General features: G+C 37.1%; 2 protein-coding genes across 2 annotated transcripts in view; one reads left to right on the forward strand and one right to left on the reverse strand.

The window, feature by feature from the left end:
• LOC574636 (sorbin and SH3 domain-containing protein 1) overlaps positions 1–18,773 on the reverse strand; it is a 106,122-nt gene extending 87,349 nt beyond the window's left edge. The window contains exons 1-3 of the mRNA XM_030984031.1: positions 18,762–18,773; positions 5,876–6,027; positions 5,123–5,220 (exon numbers count right to left, since the gene is read on the reverse strand). Of these exons, the coding sequence (XP_030839891.1) occupies positions 5,123–5,220; positions 5,876–6,027; positions 18,762–18,773 (262 nt within the window). The remainder of the gene's footprint in view (positions 1–5,122; positions 5,221–5,875; positions 6,028–18,761) is intronic.
• A 1-nt stretch (position 18,774) lies between these two features.
• On the forward strand, positions 18,775–23,483 carry LOC105438610. The gene is made up of 4 exons (XM_011666632.2): positions 18,775–18,855; positions 20,817–21,245; positions 21,689–21,916; positions 22,511–23,483. Exons 1-4 carry the CDS (start codon positions 18,775–18,777, stop codon positions 22,781–22,783), a joined length of 1,011 nt encoding a protein of 336 aa, XP_011664934.1. The 3' UTR covers positions 22,784–23,483.
• The last annotated feature ends 1,062 nt before the right edge of the window (positions 23,484–24,545 follow it).

Genomic DNA, 24,545 nt, shown 5'->3' on the forward strand with positions numbered 1-24,545 from the left:
ACAAATATGTATGTCCCTTTGTGGATGTATTGTATTGTATTTTTCCTTTATTGTTAAGCATGAATAATGGCAATTTTTGAGTTTTAGTCTGTTCCCATAAACACAAAAAAGTGTGGCATAAAACAAATTGTGATAGCAATGTAAAATCCTCATTTTGAAAAGATATAAATCTAAACTTTGCCAGAATCAATAATATGGATTTGAAATCATTTTTGTTCTTCTATGGGATCCACAAACTACAAGCACTGCTTTTATCATCATCATCTTTATCATCATTATCATCATCATTATCATCATCATCATCATCATCATTATCATCATCATTATCATCATCATTATCATCATTATCTTCATCATCATCATCATCATCATTTTTTATCATATCATTATTACAACTATCATATTTATTATCATAATCTGGTCACTAAATCCATTCAAGGGACTATACTATATTTGACAGAAGGAAACAAAGAACAAAATTCAAGATATTCTATCAATTTGTTGGAACTCATGCTGTGCCAGATCAATTTGGTTGGTCTCATGAATTCTTTGTAAAGTTTTTATCAATTTGAAACTTCATCCGGGAAACATGTACAGTATGTATATTCCTATTTTTTAAAAAGTACAAGATGAAATTACTAGTGTATGCATTGTTTTTCAATTACCAACACTTTATTTGAAATTAAAAGAAGTTTTATAAATGGAATTAATCAAAATAGTTTCAGGCTTCAGAGCCACAGAAGTAAATCAAAGTACTTGCTGGATTATTAAAATAGTAGCCCTTTTTAATGGCCATCATATATAACATTGCTATTGTCCAAATTTTATTTTTTAAGGCAGTTTCTAACTCAAACTCAGGGAGGGGAGATGTAATTTGTTTTCTTTTGTCAGCAAAGTGTAGAAACTAGAAAGGTACTCAAAACACACATGTGCTGTTTCTTTCATTCCATTCGTAGCAACAAGCATGTCAGGCTGGTCTCTATTGCTTTTAGTTATCAGGTGAAAGCAATGAATTTGATGAAAAAGTGAAATGAGTTGATGGTGAAAACATGCATGATATCAAGCATTCCTAGATGTACTGGGGAGAGATTTCATGTCATTGCACGGCTATTGCGCGCTGTATTTGTATCTAAAAAAAAGAAGAAGATGATTTTATCAATCTACTTTATCTATTTCTGTACAGTATATAAATAAATTGAGTATTAATGATGTAAAACATGGCATTACATGTTCTTGGACTGCAGTCTTGAAACGTTGTTAATGAAATTGAATTGAAGTAAATAAATCAAAACTGTTACCACCTTACAAAATTCATTGAAATTACAATGTTCACAAACTGTATGTTTACATGTATGTACTCATCTTTGGGGGACTATCTAAGATCATATTCAATTTCGTTTTTTCTCTGTAATGTTAAAAATACAAGTACATGTATGACCACTAATGCATGTTATTTTGGCTCTTTAATATACATTACATAAAGATGAGAGAAAAAAACACTATTATATTAAAGTATGTTTACAGTGAATGAAGTGTCTAAGTGTATCACAAATGGCATGCTATAATCTACCTCTGTTACAAGTGTGTTGTGCATAAGCAGCTCTTCTGGATACTCTGGATTAGCGTAAAACACAATACACTTATTTCTATGGTAACCAAAGCATTATACCCATTTGCGAGTCTTTCAAATTGCTCTCAGTTGAAAAATAAAGGGTTTTAGTTGTGTTGAGAAAGATAAAATAGAGTCCTAACAAGACTACAGCTAATTTTTAGGTGTGTTTGAAATCAAGCAATTATTGTTCTTGCACTTTTTACAGAAGGAAACCTTGAGAACTGAAGGTGAACAAAAGAGATACAAGTATGCCTGCCAACATGACTTTGCACGAAAACAAATTAATCAGTCACCAAATTCAAAATAAAATAACAGATATATAATTTGACTTACATTACAAATTTGGTATAAAATTTGAGGAATAATACCTTCATGTATTCTATATTACTGTAAATATTAAGTTAATTTTTTTCACATTTTTCCCAGCAAAGTTAAAAATATTACTGTATGATGTGCTACATGTATGAGTTGCACATCAATGAAGAGTGTGGCCTTCGATATCTAAAGAATGTTGTGTTTGTTGCTTTAATAAAGCAAATGTGTTCGTCTATACTGGAATAGGAAGCTTATATGAATTATATTATTTTGAAGGACTTATTACCTATATAATGATTCCAACTAATGATTTCATTGAAATGTAGTATCTCTTTAAACCTGTTGGAGACATTGTGTGATGCATTTCCCATGAGTCTTTAAGTTAAGTCTTATAACTTGACATGGCATAACATTCCTCTACTCTATACTATAATCTAATAAACAAACTAAATAAGGGCTCTTCCATCTCACCGCTATGTAATTTTCTTCCAGAATAAGCTCATAATCTAATCTACCATATCTCATTTGTGTGATTGATGACAAACACAGTTAGTTACATGTACCCACATCAACAGCCTAGCAAAGATTCATCCTTGGCTAAAGTTATGAATAATGATTTCAACAGTGCAACTCAGCAAGTACAAAGTGTTTAGAGTTATATATACACATTCCTTCTTTCCTTCCAGGTAAATTCGGGGGGGGGGGTGCAGCAGGGGGGAGTTCTTAGTATAGATCCCATGTCTCATGTTTTTTAAAATATCTTTTGAATGCAGAAAACAAATTTTAAAAAATGAATTTGGGGAAGAAGAAAAAAAATTAGCATTTTTTGTTGTTTTTGTTTCTCTTCCATTTCTCCCGAACTTTACAGCATATACCTGTAGCTATAAAGCATGGGTAAACTTCCGATCTTTTATACAGTGTTGATGTCTTTAAGCATCAAGAAATGTCATGATATATGTATGTATTGAGATCAAGCTATAGCATGAGGTTTAGTGTATTTCCTATCCCTATAATCCTAAACATGGCTTGAAAGGGTCATGAGTGTCATATGACATGAGCAAAGTCATGTGACAGAAACAAAAGTCATGTGACAGAAACAACAGTCATGTGACATATCAACCACCCATCTTCAAAAAACAATGATCATCCAAATGATTTGCCTTCTAAAGCTAAAACCAGTATTTCCAATCTTCCGTTCTTTAACCATTTGAAACCTGGATTAGATTCATGAAACTACTGTGTGACCAATTTCATACCGGTAATCACTTATTAAATAGATCAATGGAGCACAAGCTCAAAAGATAATATAAAACATGTTTTGGGATGAAGGTAACCAATGCTGCAGCCTAAGATACCCAAATGGGACACAGCTTACAACAGGAGGCCTTTCACAAAACTTGTCATCGGTGACAAATAACAGTTTTTCAATAAGCTGCTGAAATCCTTGCTTCTAATTGGTTATCAGCAGATTTGTCACTCATTTTTGTCATTTGTCATTGAAAAAAGATTTTGTGAAATGGGCCCCAGGAGTGCAATGCGACCAAGATCTGTAAGACGTAATCTATGTGTACAGCACATGTAGAGAGCAGTGAGCAGTGTAGCAAGTGTGTGATGATTGGAAATCATTTCGCTGAGCCAAGACAGTACAACAAATTCACATCTTACATAGATTGCAATAGCCTGTACCTTAGTCTATAGCTTTTACAAGAAAAAATACAAACAACTTTGCTCTCCTGAAACAAAACAGAAAGCTTTTGTTTTGTGAAACAAAGTGAAATTATACAGCTTATTGAAAGAGATAGAGATGCAGTGGTGTCGATATTGAAGCTTTGATTCCTATAAAGTAAGCTTGAGCCAAGTGAATGTGAGGGCACACAGAAGAACAGTGAGAAAATAATTCTGCTTATTTGGTAGGGTGTCACTTCATCAGCAATGCAAGTATGGAGAATGCTCCCAAGCTAGGGTGAACAACAAAATCTTGCTTGGTTTGAAAGGTGAAAGGTGAGTTCATTTGAAAAGAGCAAAGGTCATATCATTCTTTGATCAAACAGCAACAGGGTCAAGAGACATGCACCTTTTTTGTTTTGTTATATAACACAGCAGCCGGAAGAGAGAGCTAACAAGACAAAGAAAAGCAAACTATACAAGTGATGGTTTGAAGAAAAATAACAAACAGCCATGAATGCAGAGGGGGGATCTAAGAACAAACTCTTCAGGAGGTCAAGAGTCAAAGGTCATGGGCTGAGGTGAGAATCTCTTGATGCATGACCACTGACCTTTCTTGGTGGGTGAGGAATACGACAAGCCTGAAGCGAAAGTAGGCATGATGATCTCGCCTGGTTCCGACTCCGAGTCATGACCGGATGGAACCACTCGCATGCGGATACGGGCGGGTGTTGACCCAGCGCGGGCAAGACGTGGTGACCCCTCGCTTGAGAGATGGCGTACCCTGACAGGCGAGGGGGAGCGACTCCTTGTCGTCTTGGTGACCTTGGTGGTGGTGGTGCGTACAACGGAAACACTTCCTGGGTCAAACCCTTGCAAGGTTACACCATCGAGGTGGATGACATCATCTTGAGATGGCTTCCGAACTAATCTGTTGTCATCTAGAATGTGAAGATAATCCCCCCAAAGCTACAGACAGACTACAGACAGTATTTACACCATATACAACTCATATGATAGAGACGGAAGAGTGAGCACTACAAAGAGGAAAACGTGTCAAAAGCACTGAAACAGAAGACCATTTACTGTGTTTAGTAAACACATGATCTTTGTATGCTCAATACATTACATTTCTATCCATTGTAATTGTTCTAGTGGATTGCTTTTAAGTTCGACAATTGTATAGATGTAAAATCTAAATCATCTATACTCCTGCTTTGATAAGATCTTCCATACCATCTGGAGGCAGCTGGGCTTTGTGCTTGATTGGTTTGGGTGTTTTAAAAGCATGTGGGTAGGTACTTGTAACATTTAATAGGATGCAAAATTTTCCACGATCTAAACCATACCAAATCTATCTGAAAGGTTCACAAAGAAAAGTAAAGGACAGAATGCACGTAGGAGAGAAACTTGGATCGGCACTTTTACGTTCACGACAGAAGATGATGGAGAGAGGATGGTTTTTGAGGAAGACCTGGAGGATCTTGCGCAATTTTAGAGAGGGAGAAAGTCTTTGAGTTAATATCTCACCTGTTCCAGAGAACCCCGAGTCATTTGTGACGATGAGACTGGACTGAGAAGACATCTTCCCATTCGGATGGTACGATCCGTTCACTGATGACTGACTTCTGCAAGTAAATATAAACACATGGGAAGATGAGAGCAACGTACATCTAAAGGTCATGATAATGTAAGGAAGCAATTTCACATTCTTAAGGGCAGATGTTACTGAAGCAAGCAATATACAGTAGCAGCTAATAACATGATGAGTCTTAAGTATGAAACAACCAACATAATACCAACCACTAACATGTCACAGCCACCTTGTATTTACAGAATAATCACATGAATAATTTTAACATACAGATTGAACGCTCTTCTGGTGCTAAACAAGAACGTATTCAGGTTTACTCAAATTAAAAACCAATGAGGTATTATGATGCTTTCTTAGGAAATAGAATTAATTTCTGCCATAAAATCAGTGTTAAAAGAATACTCTGTTAGCAAGAGCTCTTATAGACTTTGAAGTGATAATATTTAATCAATTTTTTTTTTTAAATTATTGATATTTTCTCCAAGGACTTTTTATTCCAGAGGGCTCTTTAAGAACCATGAGCTACTGTAAAAGCAGCATAATTGTGCATGATACAGTAAATGAAGAAACTATAATGTAAAATATCAATTTGAGAACTTTGCAGAACTTTTACAGTAAATTACTATCTATGCCTGTACATTTTTTCGCTGCCATTAAACCAAAGAACAATTCTTATATATGTATCATACCTGTGTATTCTGAGTTGTAGATCATTTGAATTGTTATGTAATAGTTTCTGTGCTTGAGAAACAGGTAGATCCCCTGTCCTGACACCATTCACTGTCTCTACAATGTCACCAACATGAAGCTGTGCTCTCGAAGCCTTGCTACCAGGATTGATCTGAGAAAAAAGAAAAAATAGATATTCATAAACAAATAAGTTCTGAAAGTTGTGTATTGTTATACCTTCCAAGGGGCCTGGCATGTAGACAAAGAAGATGAGAACTGAAGTAAAATACAATTTAAACAAATAATTATTTCAATGCATCAAACCAATTATGTGGATCATCATTGCTTCCCCACATCGTACAAAATAGAGAATCACAAACAATAAGATTAATCAAATGTACACTGTAATTACTTTTTTCTTTCTTTTTGATTGGTCTTTTAAGTAGGGAAGGGGCATATACACCATCTTTAACAATTTATTACTTTCTTTGCCTTTCTGCACAGTTGCTCATTTGTCACACATGCAATTTTTCACAACACAATATGCACCAATTGGAGGAAGGACTGCCTTGTGCAAAACAATTTTTTTTTTAATATCCCAGTTCAGATCTTGATTAGCTCCATGACAACTCTGTTGAAACCGGTATGGATTATTCTTGTATTTGGTATCTACATGTATCCTATGATAACTACAATGTGGTACAAGGAATTTTTGTGTAACATACATACTTTATTAAGGGTAAATTCTGTGTTAGATATACTACTGGCTGTGATAACCTTGCCCTTTGTGCATATTCAAAGTAATTGATCTCATTTCAAATGATTAAAAGAATCACCAGGTTTTTATTCATAAAAGAACCAAAATGAAATATTTAATGTACATTTAAATGTATACCCAGTAACACAATCACTTACATACAATAAAAATATAAATTACATGTTACCAAATAAGGCAAATATTATAAAATCCATCATCTGTATGACAAAAACTAGAATAAAAAAAGTTAGACCATTTTCCCTTTTTTCTCTTTCTGTGAAACAGGCATTTCCTTTTAAAAACAACAATCACCATACATGTACACAATACATGTATTCCCCTCCCCTAATCAAATTGAAATGGAGAAATTCCACTACATTTCATTTCAATACACTCAGAGCAATTGCTTGCACCTGTCTTATAAACTAATCCTGACATAGGGCTGCACTTACTTTTTCCCCTTTTGGCTTCTACTATGAAAAATTCTATTAAAAAATCTGCTCAACGATATCACATATTTGGTTGGACTGGAAACCCTGGAGAATAGAGGAATGCAGAACCCTGTCATAACTGATCCATCACTAACATTCATTGCTTGACAACATCATTTGTTTACTGTTCTAAAATACCTAGACAAGTGTACTGGTCTATTAAAGCTGACATACATGTACTGTACATGAACTTCATATTGAATAAAATATTGCATAGTTGGCCTTTAAAGTAGACACACGAAGAATCAAAAGTATTTTGAATTGATGCAAAACTCATATCATTGCGAAGGGGAAGCCTTGCTGATCAAATACAACAACTCTTTTCTTCACAATATGTTTGGGGCCTGCAGTAATCAACTCTCAAAAATGTTAGTTTTGAGATCCAGATTTTCTGCCTTAATCAGCGGTCCTTTATAGGGCGTCAATATTTGTGATGTCACATACGGGACAGGGCTGGCTAGCTGCAGACTGCTACACAGCACTGAGCTGTTTGTCCAGTGTGTGACGTCACTATTCAGAGCTCGCTACACTCGTGTGTCTGGCTTACGTTCGGGGCGCTTGGTGGTCTAAGAAGGGTCTTGAAAAATTGCATTTTACGCCTTTCCATGATATCTATATGATATCTCAGCAAATTATTCTTGTTTTTCAAGAGAAAATCTTTCTATCCATATGCAATTTGTTCTAATTATCAGTTGTTAGTGAATTTTCTTTGTGTAGCTCCTTTAAAGATATAGACCAGTTCTGGTCATGCAATTGCATAGTGAAAGAAACGTTGTGGAAATGATCAGTAAAGGTTGATCTATGATCATCTAGCATATAAATACTGCAAGGTTCTGGAATCATCAAAATGATAAGAAATTTGGCCCAGTCTTGGTAAAGTTACAAGCACTGTACACAGAAAGATGTATATGGGACTACCCTATATCTATCCAGTCCGGATAGATAAAATAATTTACCAAATTTATCAATTAGTAGGCGGCTTCCCAGCAAAATTTGTATCATCACGCATTAGTCAAAACATATTCTTTCACATGATTGGTAATAAGAGCTTCCATTTCATTTTTTGAAAGGGGGCCTTCCAAAACTGGTCTATACCTTTAACAGAATGAATACATGTAGGTTCACAATTAAAATTTCCAATAGGATGTTTATTTGATTTAATTTGGATAGAATTGTTAAACCAAGTAATAAATATACAATTCCTGGTGCTATAGAACTTTACTTGATACTGTTCAGAGAAGTTTTAATAAAGCAACTCATCATACAGTATGAGGGGAAAAAAGGAGAAAATAAAGGAAAAATAAAAGGAGAATAAGCATGGGTAACTGGGGTACACAAACACACAGCTACCCCCATCCCTCCCCAAAATGCTGCCCCTGTGTAAAAGTGTGTATACATGCAAATGGAAAGTATGGAAACCTACTACATGTACTTGTGAAAATTATTTTTTTAAAATCAATTCTAATAAATAATTGATACACGTGTACAAATTTATGTAACTTTACACGTCTAAATTAAATCAAAATGTAAATTCTAATCCATAGTTCATACATACTATTTATAAATTCATTTAAATAAACAGAATTATAGAGAAAAATACTTCAAAACTATACCACAAAGCGTCCTACATTTGTAAATTCTTGCTTGGTGCAAAGCCAAAGGTCACATTCATTGCCCACTGTATTCAGTCATCCCCAAGGAATTCAATTTCTGTCAGTCTCATATAATACGTCTTGATTTGTTTGGTTTCTAAAGGCTATCATAACTGAAATATGGAATTCCATTTGATGACAGGACAGAGTTTGGCTACGGATGACAAGAGGTCTTGATTTATTGGCAACAAATGCAGGGCTGGACTTAGATGGGAATCCCTAGATGGGTACCGGTATAAGGATTGATGGAGAAAGAGGGTGGATGTGAAAATGGCAGAAGGATGCGGTAAGGTTAATGCTCAGAGCTCTAAAAGAGAAAGAAGCTGAGGTACATGTAGGACTAGTAGCCTTTTCACACACAGCTAAAATTCTATAAACATGATTAGTATAAACGTGTTTGAAACGTGTTTAAACTAATCACGAGCCTTTCACACACAGAAATTTCGGTGCGATCGTTAATCGTTTCGTGATTAACTACTGCTCGTAAAATGCGCAGTAGTGCCATTGCGCATTGAAGGTCATGTCATATCAATCAAAGTGCACGCTCCATCCAGTTTAAACACGTCTGAAACACGTTTAAACAAGAATAACCTTTCACACACAAAATTTCAAGCTCTCTAGATACGAACTTCGTATCTGCAGCCTGCTTTTAGGGGCGTATGCATCGCGACTTCGTATCTATCCCAACATCGTATAAACGATGTTCACACTGGGAAAATTTTCTATAAACATGTTTAAAACTGTTAAGTTAAACATGTTTATACTAATCATCTCTGGACACGATGAATTTTAGCTGTGTGTGAAAAGGCTGTAGGAGAGGTATGGTCAGAGGCTCACCCTACTCAGACAAGAAATTAAACAGGTGATTGAGAATCAAGATAAATACTAAGCAAAGTAGAAGTACGTACATGTACATGCTCAAGAGACACTTTTTCACCCTAGAAACACGGTTTTCAAAAACATTTAGTTTAAAACACTGTTGCGTTCAAGAGATTTCAAGCGATTTGTTTTCTGTTTTTTTGTGGGTCGTAAAAATAAAGTGTTTCTAAATGAAAAGATGAAACACTGAAAAAGATGCGCTTGAACAACACTCCCGCAGTAACTGTGTTTTTAAACAGCGTTTTGATTTGTGATTCTAGCTTCAAAACATCGCTTGAACGCACCCATATATAAAGAATAATAGAGGTGGAGAACTGAAGAATGAGCTAGAGTGACACAAACTAAAGTAGGGGGAGGGAGATGAATAGAGGACAAAATCAAGAAATAGACAGCTCAAGGGCACTGGATACAAATGGGAGCAGGGTAGGGAGCTAGGAGAGCGCTCTACATGTAATATGTGACCTCCTTATCAATATCTGTGTAAAAAATATAAATGATATACATGTACATGTATATCATTATCCCCCTGTCCACACACAACATTTTCCGTGACTAATCATGATTAGCTATACCGTTTCGCGATAGTGATACCGTTTCGCGATAGTTTTACGACCAAAATTGTAGGTGTGGACGCTCACTAACGATACGTCGTATAACGAAACTAGTCTAACGAAACGCAGGTTTGGGCATCGTTTCGAACTGAAACTCAATAAAGAATCACGCCTAATCACGGAAATGTTGTGTGTGGACAGGGGGACCCCCTGGGGGAGTGTAACTAGTGTAACTAACTGGGCGGGGCTTAACGTGACCTCGAGCGAAATGAGACCAGACCTCTTATCACTATCGCGAAACTCTATAAAGAATCACTGAAAATGTTGTGTGTGGACAGGGGGCATTTTATACGATGATTCTTTAGTGACGACGTTTCTTGTGTGTGGACATCCTGGAATTTATACGATGATTCTTTATACGACGTATCGTTATAGAGTTTCGCGATAAATTGTTTTGTGTGTGGACACGCTGAGAGTTTACAAACATACATGTACATGATTACTGAATACATGTATGCGATTCCAATCACAAAATGTTCATGTACATTATAATACAGACAAAATTATATACATGTACATTGTATGTACACAGATGGCTGATAATAGAATTCCAATCGCAAAATGTTTTTGTACATTAAAAATACAGTAGAAATTATGAGAAATTCATTTTGTATAGCATTAGCAAGTGAATCTGCACACATGACAGACGAGGTATAGATGAATCTATGCAAATATAATTCAATAACCTAGGGTAAGGACACTTTACAAGGCTGTAAAATGTTCAATGTCGCTTCCAACTTGAGGAAGACGGAACTCACTCAATTATCGATTGTAATCAACTCCCAGCTGTCTGCATTCAAACAAAGTATAATGATTGTGGATCACACTACTCTACCAGATGAGAAAATTATTTTTATTAAATCTATATACAGCAAAAAAATATTATAATTTTCTCTATGTAACATTCTATACCATACACATAAAAATGATATTCAGTGGCTGCATATAATACACTCCAAGCAAAAACCCTGGGGTTTCGTCACAGTCACGTGTTTTTCGTTGATTGCAAAATAACTATCCATATTTAAAGCACACACACACAACAACAAAAACATGTCTGGAGTGTTAGTTTTTAATGCTGACAAAGAATTCACTGAGTTTTGCAGTCTAAATGCTCGCTCTCAAAAACAGCAGTGAAATCATGCATTCCGGTTTTAAGCGACTCTCCTCGCTTCCGTGCTTATGCATGTGTAGCAGCGACAAGTGGCGCATGCGCACAACTCACGCCAAAAAGAGATTTATCTTATGGGTTTTGCTAGTATAGTGTAAATGACAGTAATAAGCAACAACAATAGTTTTTTCAATAGTTTTGGGGCTGTGTAAATGGACCCCATATCATGAAATCTACATTAATATAGTATGTGAAGGTCTGTATCACTCTTTAATTCCAACCCCCTCTAAAAAAAATGAGGAAGAAATCTTATTCCCATGCCAAGGCCAAGCTACCTGTAACTTTGTTATGATCAAAGGGATTGAATACTGAAAGCCCTCTAGGCAGTACAATATGGCTGTAATGTTATACAGAAAAGAAATGCGCTGAAAGTCCCCCACGAAAAACAGCGATAATGCAACTGCCAATAATGCAGAAGCAATGGGATTTGACATGCCGGAAGAAAGAGTTTAAAGGGATCCGCTATTAACTTTCTCTTAGATCCTTTAAAAACATTAACGGTTTTGTAACACTACAGTCTATTGGGGAAAACGAGTATGGAAAAACCGGTCACTCAAAGGTTTTTTTGACTTTTTTGAGGCACTTCATGATCATTTTTTAGGGCTTCAATATAACACCATATCACAGACACTGATAACACGTAGGGCCATGCATCTCAGATTTAAAGGTAAAGACCAGTAATGGTAAAATTGCAGTTCAAAGGTTTTGGGTGCGAAATATCCATTCAATATTGTTTGAATATTGTCTTCAGAGGTTTAGATGGCAATACTTCAACCTAAATTCTCAAAAAAGCAGAAATATATGCCCAAATGCTCAATGTTGAAATGGCCGAATGAACGGTTCAGTCGCTTGCCGTTCGGTGAACAATTTTAAAATTCAAACAGCGCCATCTATCAGGAGTAACTATACTGCGCATGCGCTAATGTCTGTCGTCTGCTTGCAATGGCGAGATTTGATAATCGATTACGAGTTGAAATATACATTGGGTTTGTATACTAGCAAAGTGACTGCGGTAGCTGCCAGTGATCAACCCTGTTGTTGCGTCGGCCTCAGCTGTACATGTATGGACGGATTGCCCGGCCCGCGCATGGGCTGTCTGCATTCACCATCACAGTTGAGATCTGAGCCGTGTCAGTTCGTTCACTAAATTCTACAACTTTACAATATTAAACCAGTAGTACTAGGCTAAGCATTTGACGAAAAGGGACTTACCTGTGTTTCGTGTATTTTTTGTCCGTGCAAACAAATCATAATTTAGCATTGAAAATCGGTAGGATAGGATTCCACTAGTAGTGATACCACTTTACCAGCCGATCCCCGTCAAAATCAAATCACAGCAAGGGGCTAACTCGGCCAACAAAGAGGTATAGAAAGACCAAACATGATAAACAAAATTCATGTAAACGTTCTGCGATCTGCAGAATAATTCAATTTCGGCGCAATTTCTCGTAAATTTCTAGATCATCCATCGTATTTGTCGCTAAATACATTACAAATTGTCCATTACGAAATACACACGACACATTGTGTACGATGATCTCTCACCCAAATGAGTGTGTCTGGCTATTTTAGCCCCTCAACGTGCCCGTGTACCTGTTGAGTAATCCCCCCTTGTATTTTGTCAAAATTGTGCACCTATAATTTCGCGCGTTTTCCTCCTTAGCCCAACCGTCATGCCGATCGGTCGCGCCGCACTGAATAGGAAGGGGTGGGGGGGGGGTGGGGGGGTGGGGGGGGGGGGGGGGGGGGTGGAGGTGCATCGTAAAATTACGTTGTCTATATTATCGTTACCATCGAGTTATATATACCATCGAGGTTCTTATCGGTGTTTTTCTTGATTTCCTTCTCCTCCTCTAGCTCCTATACTCTTGTACTTTCTTCTTCTTCTTCTTCTTCTCCTAATTCTCCTTCTTCTTCTTCTTCTTCTTCTTCTTCTTTTTCTTCTTCTTTTTCTCCTTTTTCTTTTTCTCCTTCTCCTTCTCCTTCTTCTTCTTTTTCTTCTTCTTCTTCTATTTCTTCTTCTTCTATTTCTTCTTCTTCTATTTCTTCTTCTTCTATATAACAATATTTTTGTTCATAGGCGATTGAAATCCAGTAGACGATAGTTTGCCCGTAATGAGGCAAAAGACCGCAGCACCAACTCCCCCTCCCCCCCCCCCCCCGTCAACCCGTAATAGTATGTTCCCTATGTTATAGTGTCATTTTTATTATAATTGTGAAAATAATGCTGATTATGGATGTGATGTAATTATGAAAGTTTTGACATATTCAATCGGAAATGAAAAAGTGACGGGTGAGTAGCACCTTGCTCTCAGCTAGACGAACTATAACTGCATGAAAACACGATTAAATTGTGCTGCGTTGTCACTTTGGTGTTGAAGAGTGCCGAAAACTGAAAACTGACATTATTCAGAAACAACCGCTATACAAGTAAAAAATTTTAACGATTTACTGGCAAACTCTTTTCTTCATGCATAAACCTTATGTATTAATTTTGTATTCACTTTTGTTCAGGTTGATTGCAATATCGTTATAAAATGGGGAATTGGCCCAGGCGAAAAGACCTCAGCACATCCCCCCCTCCCCTCCCCCACCTTCCTCTGGATAATCCGTAATGGCTTATAATTATGGTGTATATTATTATGATATTTGAGATTCAAAGTATCAAATTCTGTGTGTACTAAAAACATAACGCTCTGAAAAATACCATTGCTCCATTTTATAACAAGTAAAAGGGGAACTACATTGAAAGGATAAACAAAGAAATTTCACACAATATCCACTTCAATTACAGTATAAAGTCGTATGTATAGGAGAGATGTGAAAGCTAAAATTTGAATTGCGAAACTATTTGCAAAAATCTGTGTAAGAATCAAATGTAATTAACATTCCTCAATGAGTTAATAAAACAATATATATTCCTATAACCATGCACATACAAAAAGTTTATTGCAACACCTCAAAATCTGCAGGACACATGTCATCCCGCAACGGCGTAGCGTGGGGGAGGGGGGGGGGGCAACCCCCAGATAATTTCGAAAAACCAAAAGAAACCATAAGGATATATTTTTCGAAACAACAAAGAAATACATAATTTTGCGTGCCCCCTCAATTAGTCCGACCACGCTCTGCCACTGTCATCCCGCATGTCACCTTCCAAATGAGATGATTACGCCATTGGCAATAATGCATGACAGACTGAATATCGTTCAGAACACTTTTTATTCTCCCAACAAAAGGAGGATATTCTGTTGACAATATCGATGAATTTTGCAACATGTTGCGTATGACTAACTTTATACAACATATTTAGATGTAATTCCACGAAAAAATATCAATGAAAAGGGGAGAAAACAAACTTTACGAAATTAATAAACGGTTATAAAGTAATAACAAACTTGAATTGCGGTACCTTTGTGAGGGGTCCTATATATTATAATATCCTGTTTTGGGTAAATACTGTTGTTCATGGATTGTTTATTTTTTTGTTTTACTATCATGTGCTGACGTGTTCCAAGGCTCGCGTATTCCCAGTTTAGATCCATCTCCTACAAACAAACTTTGAAGACAGTGGTTGTATACTGGGCGTATAATAATTATAGACGAGCCCATTTTGATTATTCCCCTTTTTTTTTAGTGCGTACACGGAGTCTGGCGTTTATAAGGAAGTTGGGGGGGGGGGGGCGGGGCGTTTAGATAATTTTGACAAATTCAACGGGAATTAGAAACATGGCGGGATAAACATGTATGTGAGGAGAATCAACAACATGATCACAGAATTAAAAAACGCTCGAATCGTGCTGGGTTGTTACTTTAGGACGTCATATTGTCGTCACCATCGAAGGACATTATCGGGACCCGTTATGCCCTCATTTTCTTTTTCTCATTTTGTTTCTTCTTCTTCTCCTCCTCCTCCTACTTTTGTTCTTCTTGTTCATTTCCTCCTTCTTCTTCTATATTTTCTTCAAGGCGTTTGAAATCTAGTGGACGATAATTTGCCCGCCGTAATAGACCGCAGCACCCCCCCCCCCTTCCGACAACCCGTAATGGTATGTTCCCTGTGTATATCCTTTTTACTATACTAATTTGGAAAATAATGCTAATTATGGATGTGATGTGATGTGATTATAAATTGTGATGACGCGTTCAAGTAGATCACCCTCCTAACAAACAAGCTATCAGGTGATATAGAGCCCATTTTTATAATTCCTTTTTTTGGGGGTGCATGATTGAGCCTGTTGGTGGGGGGGGGGGGGGCGTAATTTTGTCATATTCAATCGGAAATGAAAAAGTGACGGGTGGGTAGCACCTTGCTCTCAGCTAGACGAACTATAACTGCATGAAAACACGATTAAATAATTGTGCTGCGTTGTCACTTTGGTGTTGAAGAGTGCCGAAAACTGAAATTATTCAGAACAATCGCTACAAGTAGAATTTTTTTAACGATTTACTGGCAAAACTATATCCTTTTCTTCATGCATAAACCTTATGTATTAAATTTGTATTCATTGTTCTTCAGGTTGATTGCAATATCATTATAAAATGGGGAATTGGCCCAGGCGAAAAGACCTCAGCGCAATCCCTCCCCCCCCCCCCCCCCCCCCCACTTCCTCTGGATAATCCGTAATGGTACGCTTATGGTGTATACTTATCAAGTATTTGAGATTCAAAATACCAATTTCTGTGTGTACTAAAAACATAAAGCCCGAATAAACCATTTATCCATTTTATAAAAGCAAAAGAGGGAAATTACATTGAAAGGAAAAGCAAAGAAAGTTCACACAATATCCACTCCAATTACAGTACAAAGTACAAACAGCATTGTTTATTGTCCAAACAAACGATTAATTCATTTTTTATATAAGCTTTGCAATGATACAAACTGTATGAACATATATAAAGTATAAAGGAGAGATGTGAAAGCTAAAATTTGAATTGCGAAAGTTTTTGCAATAATCTGTGACTTTTTTGTGTACGAGTCAAAATGTAGTGATAATTCCTCAATGAGTCAATAAAAAACAAAATATTCATATAACAACATACACAAATGCTACTGCAACACCTCAAAATCAGAGAAAAAACACATGTCATCCCGCAGTGGCTAGCGAGAGGGACCCCCCCCCCCCACCAATAATTTGGAGGAAAAAAATAGAGACCATAGGGGATATTTTTTGAAAAAAACAAATAAATACATAAGGTGCCCCCAATTAGTCCGACCACGCTACACCACTGTCATCCCGCATGTCATCTTCCAAATGAGATGACAGACTGAATATCGTTCAGAACACTTTTTATTCTCCAAACAAAAGGAGGATATTCTGTTCACAATATCTCTGAATTTTAAAACATGTTGCGTTTGACTTTACAACATAATTTATTTAGATGTAATTTCACGATAAAATATCAATGAAAAGGGGAGAAAACAAGCTGTACAAAATTAATGAACGGTCATAAAGTAATAACATTTAAATGAACGCTCATTGCAAACTTGAATTGCGGTACTTTTTATGAGGGGTTTCGATTTATAATTTCCTGTTTGGGGCAAATACTGTTGATCATGGATTATTTTTTTATATTTGTTTCCATCCTGTGATGACGTGTTTCAAGACTCGCGTATTCCCAGTTTAGATCAATCTCCTACAAAGAATGAAGACAGTGGTTGTATACTGGGCGTAAAATAGACGAGCCCATCTTGATTATTCTCATTTTTTTAGTGCGTACACGGGGTCACGCTTGTATAAGGAAGTTTGGGGGGGGGGGCGGGGCGTTTAGATAATTTTGACAAATTCAACGGGAATTAGAAACATGACGGGATAAACATGTATGTGCGTAGAAGAACAACAATGATCACAGAATTAAAAAACGCTCCAATCCGATGCTGCGTCGTTTCTTATGTATACATTTACAATAATATTTCAAGGGAAACGTCAACTTGTCGTCACCATCGAAGGTCTTTATCGGGACTCGTTATGCCCTCTTTTTCTTGTTCTCCTTTTGTTTTTTCTTCATTCTTCTTCTTCTCCTCTTCCTCCTACTTTTTTCTCCTCCTTCTTCTTCATTTTCTCCCTCTTCCTCTTCTTCTTCTACTTCTCCTTTTTCTTCTTCTTCTTGTTCATTTCCTCCTTCTTCTTCATCATTTTCTCCCTTTTTCCTTCTTTGTCTAGTTCTTCTTCTTCTTCTCCTCTTCCTCCTACTTTTTTCTCCTCCTTCTTCTTCATTTTCTCCCTCTTCCTCTTCTTCTTCTACTTCTCCTTTTTCTTCTTCTTCTTGTTCATTTCCTCCTTCTTCTTCATCATTTTCTCCCTTTTTCCTTCTTTGTCTAGTTCTTCTTCTTCTTCTTCTTCTTCTTCCTCTTTTCTCCTTCTCTCAAGTTCCTTCTTCTCTTTATTCTTCATTTGCAGCCCTTGCCGAAAAATGGCATGTTCAGACAAACTCCTAAACAGGGATTAAACTTTGTCTTGTTAGTGATTCACACAAATATATGTATTCATGACTGTATGCATCTATTTTTGTTCAAGGCGATTGAAATCTAGTTAGAAAATGAGGAAGACGGTAATTTTTGGGGGGCTATCTGCAGCCCCTCCATACCCTCCCCTGACCGATCACAAAACGTAATGTATGAGGTGAAAAGATGATATGAGCCTCTTCATCCAGTAATGGTATCAACGGCACAGCGGTCGTGTGTTAGTATGTTCAGGGAGATGTCATTTATACCTGTTTTTTTCCTTGTTTTTTCAACGATGACATCTAGCGTAATGTTGAAAGGTATTGTATGCCCAGGAAGACCATACACTGTCATGACTGTGTACACGAATATTGCAAGGAACGTTCATCTGGGATGGGGTGAAACCGCGAACCCTCATTGGAGTTTCGTTACGTAACCGAGCGATTCGACCATTCGCTGAATGTCACTTGGTGCATCGAGGGTCCATGCTTGGTGAGACTAGTCTTCTATACTTTAGTCCCCTTTTGGCCGTGTCTTTATTTTTTACTACTAATACTGCAATAAAACGCACAATGTTTATCATGTGCCATGTTGATGGTTTCATACAAATGAATACAGCTAGGTGAGATTGCACTAATACATGAAATAGGCCTATAATATATAATTATATAACATATCATACGAGCAAAGTGGTGAAATGGGTCTGATGACTGTACAATATATGCCACCATCTACATGTTACTTTCTTGTCTCTAAATCACTGAAGGGGTATGCTGACCATGAACTAGACTAGATGCCACATGTTCATCACCATCTTCTAGCTTTTATCACTGACACCTGTATTTATTATTGCATAATATTGCCGTTCGTTTTTACGCTAATTCACTGACATCGTTATACTTTCTGACCCATCATGGATTCAGATTATGTATATACCTTCTCTTCAGACGAGGGAACCGACGTTGACGAGGCATACGATCGCCATGTGAGAGAGGTAAGATAGTGTATACAACTTGAACTACATTTTGATTGCAATCATCAACGTTCATCCACTGCGCTTTAGCATCTATATGCTGCTTGCGCCTTTCTTGTGCCGTTTCGTTCCTATATTTTGTGTCGATGAAATATAGATGTCTAATTGCTCACTAATGAATGTCATCCGATGTGACTTGACTAGATGACCAATTACAAATACTAATTTACTCTTACTTCATCCCGTTGGCGTTAGCCTGCATGTTTATGATTAGAAACCTGGCGCTGTATCATTATGTAAGAAGTTATTTATTTTTGTTATCTCGAATTGGGGGACTTAATTTTACACAGTGTTTTTTGTAGTTGGATTTGGGTTATGTATTTATTTATTTCTTCTCCGCTTAGTACTATGAGAGACTGCACTTGTCAGTATTTATGAATGTACTGCTCTTTTATAGTTATATAGTTATAAAGTTTTCCCTAATTTCAAGTGGCAGAATCTCTCGATCGTTCAACTCCAGCTATAGTTACCAAACATCCTAAACGAGGATAAATGCATGGTCAAGCACGCATGTCTTCAATAAACTGAAAGTTGATTCTCCCCAGATATTGACCGATTTTTGCCAGAGTAGAAATGTTGCTGACGTTATATTTCATGAACAGCTTAGGTGCATGTAAACTTTTTCAGTGCGAGTGTGATTACCATCTCTCTTGCATTTTTACTCTAGCATGCAGTCGATGGTCAATCAACAGAGCCGATCGAGGCAGTTCTGCCTACAAAAGTAATTTAGCAAAATGAGCCTAATTGTTACCGTTGATGAGAGCGGTGGTGGGGTGGGGGGGGGGGGGGGGGGGGGGGAGGCTGTACAATCAGAGCACCGAGTCACGTACATAAAGTCTACATTTTCTATAGATTCAATATAGGACTTATAATTATGATATACATGACTGACATTGATAATAGGTCAGATACTAGTATTTCAACAATGTGATTGCTATCGCCATCATCTGAGCTATGATATGACCAATTCATGTACTTGACCGGTTGACTAATTCCAAGGAGTTTATGCCTAGAGTTTATGTTCCGCCGTTCTTGGGTAGCTAAGTAAACAATGTACAGGTCGTTCTGAGAATCGCAACTTGAGCGGAGGGAGGCTAGCGGAGCGGATCGTGGTGGTGAATGTGTGTGTGTGTGTGTGTGTGTACTGGGTTTTTACCACTGATCTCTACCCAAAGATCAGTGGTTTTTACACACGTGTAGTGGTGTGTGCATATTAGCCTTTAGTCAAGGCTCTGTATGGATTAGAGGCCGTGGTAGTTGCATTTAGAGCTGTCGGCGAGTCGGATTATTTCGCTCACCTAATTGTGCATAATATAGCGCGGGAGTCTTTGATAAAAGACTAACTGTTTGCAAGAAAAACTTTTCGGATCGCGGCTAGTCCCGCCGACCCTGGTATAGGCTACTTGTACCCCGCTTGTACCTCGTATAGAATATCCAATACATCATAGAACCTTCACAAAATGATAATGCATGGATAACTGGATATTTTTAACGACTAATAAACAACGACAACTACTACAACCAAAGAGATTCGATCATACACAGTATGTCCTCCGTAGATTCATAATTGTAAATGCGAGCTCGTATCTGACACCCCGCAATTTGGGTATGCATGGTCTAGCCTATAGGGGAAACATATAACAACAATGACTTTTGTTCCCGTTTTCTTTTAGCTTTCTCCTTTTTGTTGGCCGCGGAATTTGCCTAATAAAGTGATGAATTAATAAAAAATTCCGAATTGTTTTTTGTTTTTTTTAATCTCACTGATGAAACACATTAAATTATAATCAGATTCGTAGTGATCTAGATCTAGGCTCCTTACTTACAGGTACAACATCTAGACTCTTTATAATTATAAGGCACTATTGCCTATGATGTTAATTGTGTTTTATATTTTCTTTGTTTTGCTTATAATATGGTAGGAATATTTGCGGTCAAGTTCATCGGACGTGGTCGTGGACGTCTCTAGCTCTGCCGAGGAAAGACCGACAATTGCGAAGAGACGACGCAACGCCAACGAGGATCTCCCCTCTACGTCTCGGGCTGCCATCGCTGGATCTGGAGCAGGCACACAGAGCCAGAAGAGAGGTCGAGGACGAGGACGAGGACGAGGACGAGGACGTGGACGAGGACGAGGTCGAGGACGGGAAGTTGAGTCGAACGACGACTCGGAACCCCAAAGACAGGGAGCCACACAGCAAGCCAAACGCGGGGCCAAACGTGGCAATCGTGGCAAACGGGCTGGACGTGGTGCCAGCACTGTTGCTGGGATGGCCACATCAGGCCGAACTCAGACGAATGATAGGGAACGTATTCAAGCACTCCGGGATGCGAGGGAGACCAGGTTGACGGTAGGCATGCTTACACTGTGTAATACAGAGAAATAAAAGGAATTATGCCCCCCCCCCCCCCCCCATCATCAGGGTATGTGTTTGGGGTACAGATCGATAATTTGTATGTTTTGTTTTTCCAATATAGATCTAAGACATCAAATACTATTTGGGCAATAAATAGCTCATCTCCTCCACTTACTGATATAAGAGGCCATATTATTTTCTGTACTATTTGCGATTTTGTGATATGCAGTGGCGTACTCAGGCTTTTTTCAAGGGGGGGGGGGGGGGTTATATCTTCAGAAAAAAAATTGTTTCAGCGGTGGGGCAGGGGGTAGTCGTAGAAAATATTTGAAGCCAAGAAAACAAATTTTTGACAAATAGTACAATTCACTTAGTAATTCATTGAAACATTTCCATGAAATATAAGTTGTAAGAAGCTTCCTTTTTCTGTTATACAGGAAGACATTTCAAAAATGACTTATAAGGAGATTCAGGATCTACTCCTGATAAACGTGAAGAGACGTCCTGGGATGGTGTTCGACCTCCTCTACCCACCACCAGACTACGTGCCCCCGCCCCAGGCTGATCTACCTTGGTGCAGATGTGGACGATGTAGAGACATGCCTACAGATGTAGAAAGGCTATGCTGTGGGCAACGTCCCGAGGACTGCCGAAGTCAGCATGCGGTAAGGATATCAGTTTTCACATATTTAGCAATCAATAATAATTATGATCATTGCTCTAACTCGGATTACAATGTGAATTCAACTCGTGAAATCTAAGCCCTGTGATTCAACCTGTCACTGATTTGAATAACATTTATAAATAAAAAAGAAATTAATTGGGGAATCAAAACCAATACGTGATACAGAGCTCCCCCAAACCAGTTTAAATAATCCTGCTAGCTATGAACCCAAAATACAAGGCATGGGAAACCATGTCATGCAGCACAATGTACTGAATAGAGTTTGCAATTCAATGTTATGAAAAAGGTTGACTGCTCCATTATAAATAATTTACCTTGAAAAGTCATTATATTACATGTAGGTGCATTAATGGAGCCTCATGATAGGGAATGAAAATCATGAATGTTAAAAGTGTGTTATATTTATTATTGTGTTATATTTCATACTTCATTTCTTACTGTGTTGATCATGTATAGAAATATTGAATAAACTTGGGTTATATTTGTTTCCGATCTCACCTAAATACAGAAAAATGTTATTCCACTTGGATATTATCACTTATTCAATATTTGTCTTTGTCATTGGTTCATGTAGATCTTCCAGCTCATCGTCGATGAAGTGGCCCTTCTGATCCAACGGGCCATGTGGAATGACGCTTATAATTTGGAAGAGGAGCCACAGGAGCCAGGAGAGGAAAATCGAGCCATGCGCCATGCAGCATATAGATGTTTTGTCTTCTGGCAACATGGACGGCTAGGGCAAGGCAACAGACGGGTTATCCCAAGCTGTTGTGTGTCAGAGATCCGAGGGATGTACCCTAGTGCCACAGGTATATACACAGGGTACATCCCTGGGAGGTTTGTTTGACATTTCTAAAGTGGCACACTTCATATCGGGATAACTGGTCTGTTACTTTGCTCTAGCCATAGACATACTTATACTGGTAGTTCAAAAGCAGATTTTTTATTGTAGTATACAACATAAATTTAAATATAACAACTGATATGTTGCCTATTTGTCTTGCCTTGTTGGAGAAACCAAATTTGTATGTGTTGGTACTTATACTGTTCGCTGTCTTACCCACATAAACCTGTTTCATACCTGTATATATTACACAAGTTTGTTATACACTTTCTAATGTTTATGTTCACTTTTTATAATGTCTTGTTCCAAACATGAACTGACATAAAAGTGTATTAAGCATTTGTTATATAAGTTTGTCGTACTTTTTCACACCTTGATGTTTATGAAGCTAACTTCAAGTATTTCTACATTTTTCATTATTATACATGTATATTGAAATTAAAATGTAAGTGGCACATGAAATGACAAATTTCTGAGAAACAGTAATTTTTTAACTTGAACGTCTAGTTTTTAATCACAGTTTCTTTCGTATTACTCCTTTATATATAATACCAATCAAATTCTCCTGGTTACAATGTGAAAAACAGCATCTTTGTAAATTATACAATGGAAAGTTCAAAATGAAAGCTCTATCCGATAAGTTTGTTGTACTTTTTCACACCTTGATGTTTATGTAGCTATCTTCAAGTAATTCTACATTTTGCATTATTATACATGTATGGATATTAATATGTAAGATACATGTATATACATTGTGACGCATAAGAAGTCAAATTTCTGAGAAACAGTAATTTTTGAAACTTTAAAGTCAACTTGTTAAGCACATGTTCTTTCATATTACAAATTCTTCTGGTTACAAAAATGTAGAAAACAGCACCTTTGTTCATTATACAATGGAAAGTTCAAAATGAAAGCTCAATTGACGTATGCTTATTTATTGGATTTGTCTGTTGACAGTTGTATTACGAAAGTAGCACTTTGGAACTTGGACAAGAAATATATATTTTACTAAAAACAGAAGCTGATAAAAAATTCACTACTTATTACATTTCTTTACTTCTAAAAGTGTCCACTTCATTATGTAAATACAGTTGTGAATGTGCATGTATTGCTAATTATAAAAATAAATGTGTTATGTAAGAAGTTGGATACCCAGTCAATATGAGTCAAAGTGAATTCATTTATCCATAGCAAAGTTAATTCAAATGCTAGATATTGCTCTAATTACACAATCAAACAGCATACTTATTTATTTTCCTTTAACACAAATACTTATAAGGACAATGTGTATTAGGTACATTAACTATTTTACGCTTCAGAAGTACATTAAAGATAAAGACCAGTATTGGAAATGCCCCAATTTCAAAAAATGAAATAGAAGCTCTTATTACCAATCATGTGAAAGAATATGTTTTGAATTAGACATGATGATAACAATATTGCCAGGAAACCGCCTACTAATTGATATATTTGGTAAATTAGTTTATCTATTGTTATGTGAGAGATAAACGCAAGTGTGCGTAGTCCCATAAACATCTTTCTGTGTACAGTGCTTTTAACTTTACGAAGACTGGACCAAATTTCTTATCATTTTGATGATTCCAGAACCTTGCAGTACACACCAATACTTATATGTTAGATGATCAACCTTTTCTGATCGCTTCCACAACGTTTCTTTCACAATGCACTTGCATGACCATAACTAGTCTTTATCTTTAACTGGAGGTTTGTGAGAGTCCAACACAACACATTCAACAAAATATCA

The sequence above is a fragment of the Strongylocentrotus purpuratus genome, unplaced genomic scaffold (genome assembly GCF_000002235.5).
Source record: "Strongylocentrotus purpuratus isolate Spur 01 unplaced genomic scaffold, Spur_5.0 spur5_contig_832, whole genome shotgun sequence".
NCBI classification, from domain to species: Eukaryota; Metazoa; Echinodermata; class Echinoidea; order Camarodonta; family Strongylocentrotidae; genus Strongylocentrotus; species Strongylocentrotus purpuratus.

What these genes read in the sequence shown, in the direction of transcription:
- LOC105438610 (XM_011666632.2), top strand. Translation starts at nt 18,775, where the DNA reads ATGGATTCAGATTATGTATATACCTTCTCTTCAGACGAGGGAACCGAC. An exon ending in ACGATCGCCATGTGAGAGAG is followed by an intron (nt 18,856 to 20,816) that starts GTAAGATAGTGT and finishes ATAATATGGTAG; the next exon opens with GAATATTTGCGGTCAAGTTC. An exon ending in ACTGCCGAAGTCAGCATGCG is followed by an intron (nt 21,917 to 22,510) that starts GTAAGGATATCA and finishes TGGTTCATGTAG; the next exon opens with ATCTTCCAGCTCATCGTCGA.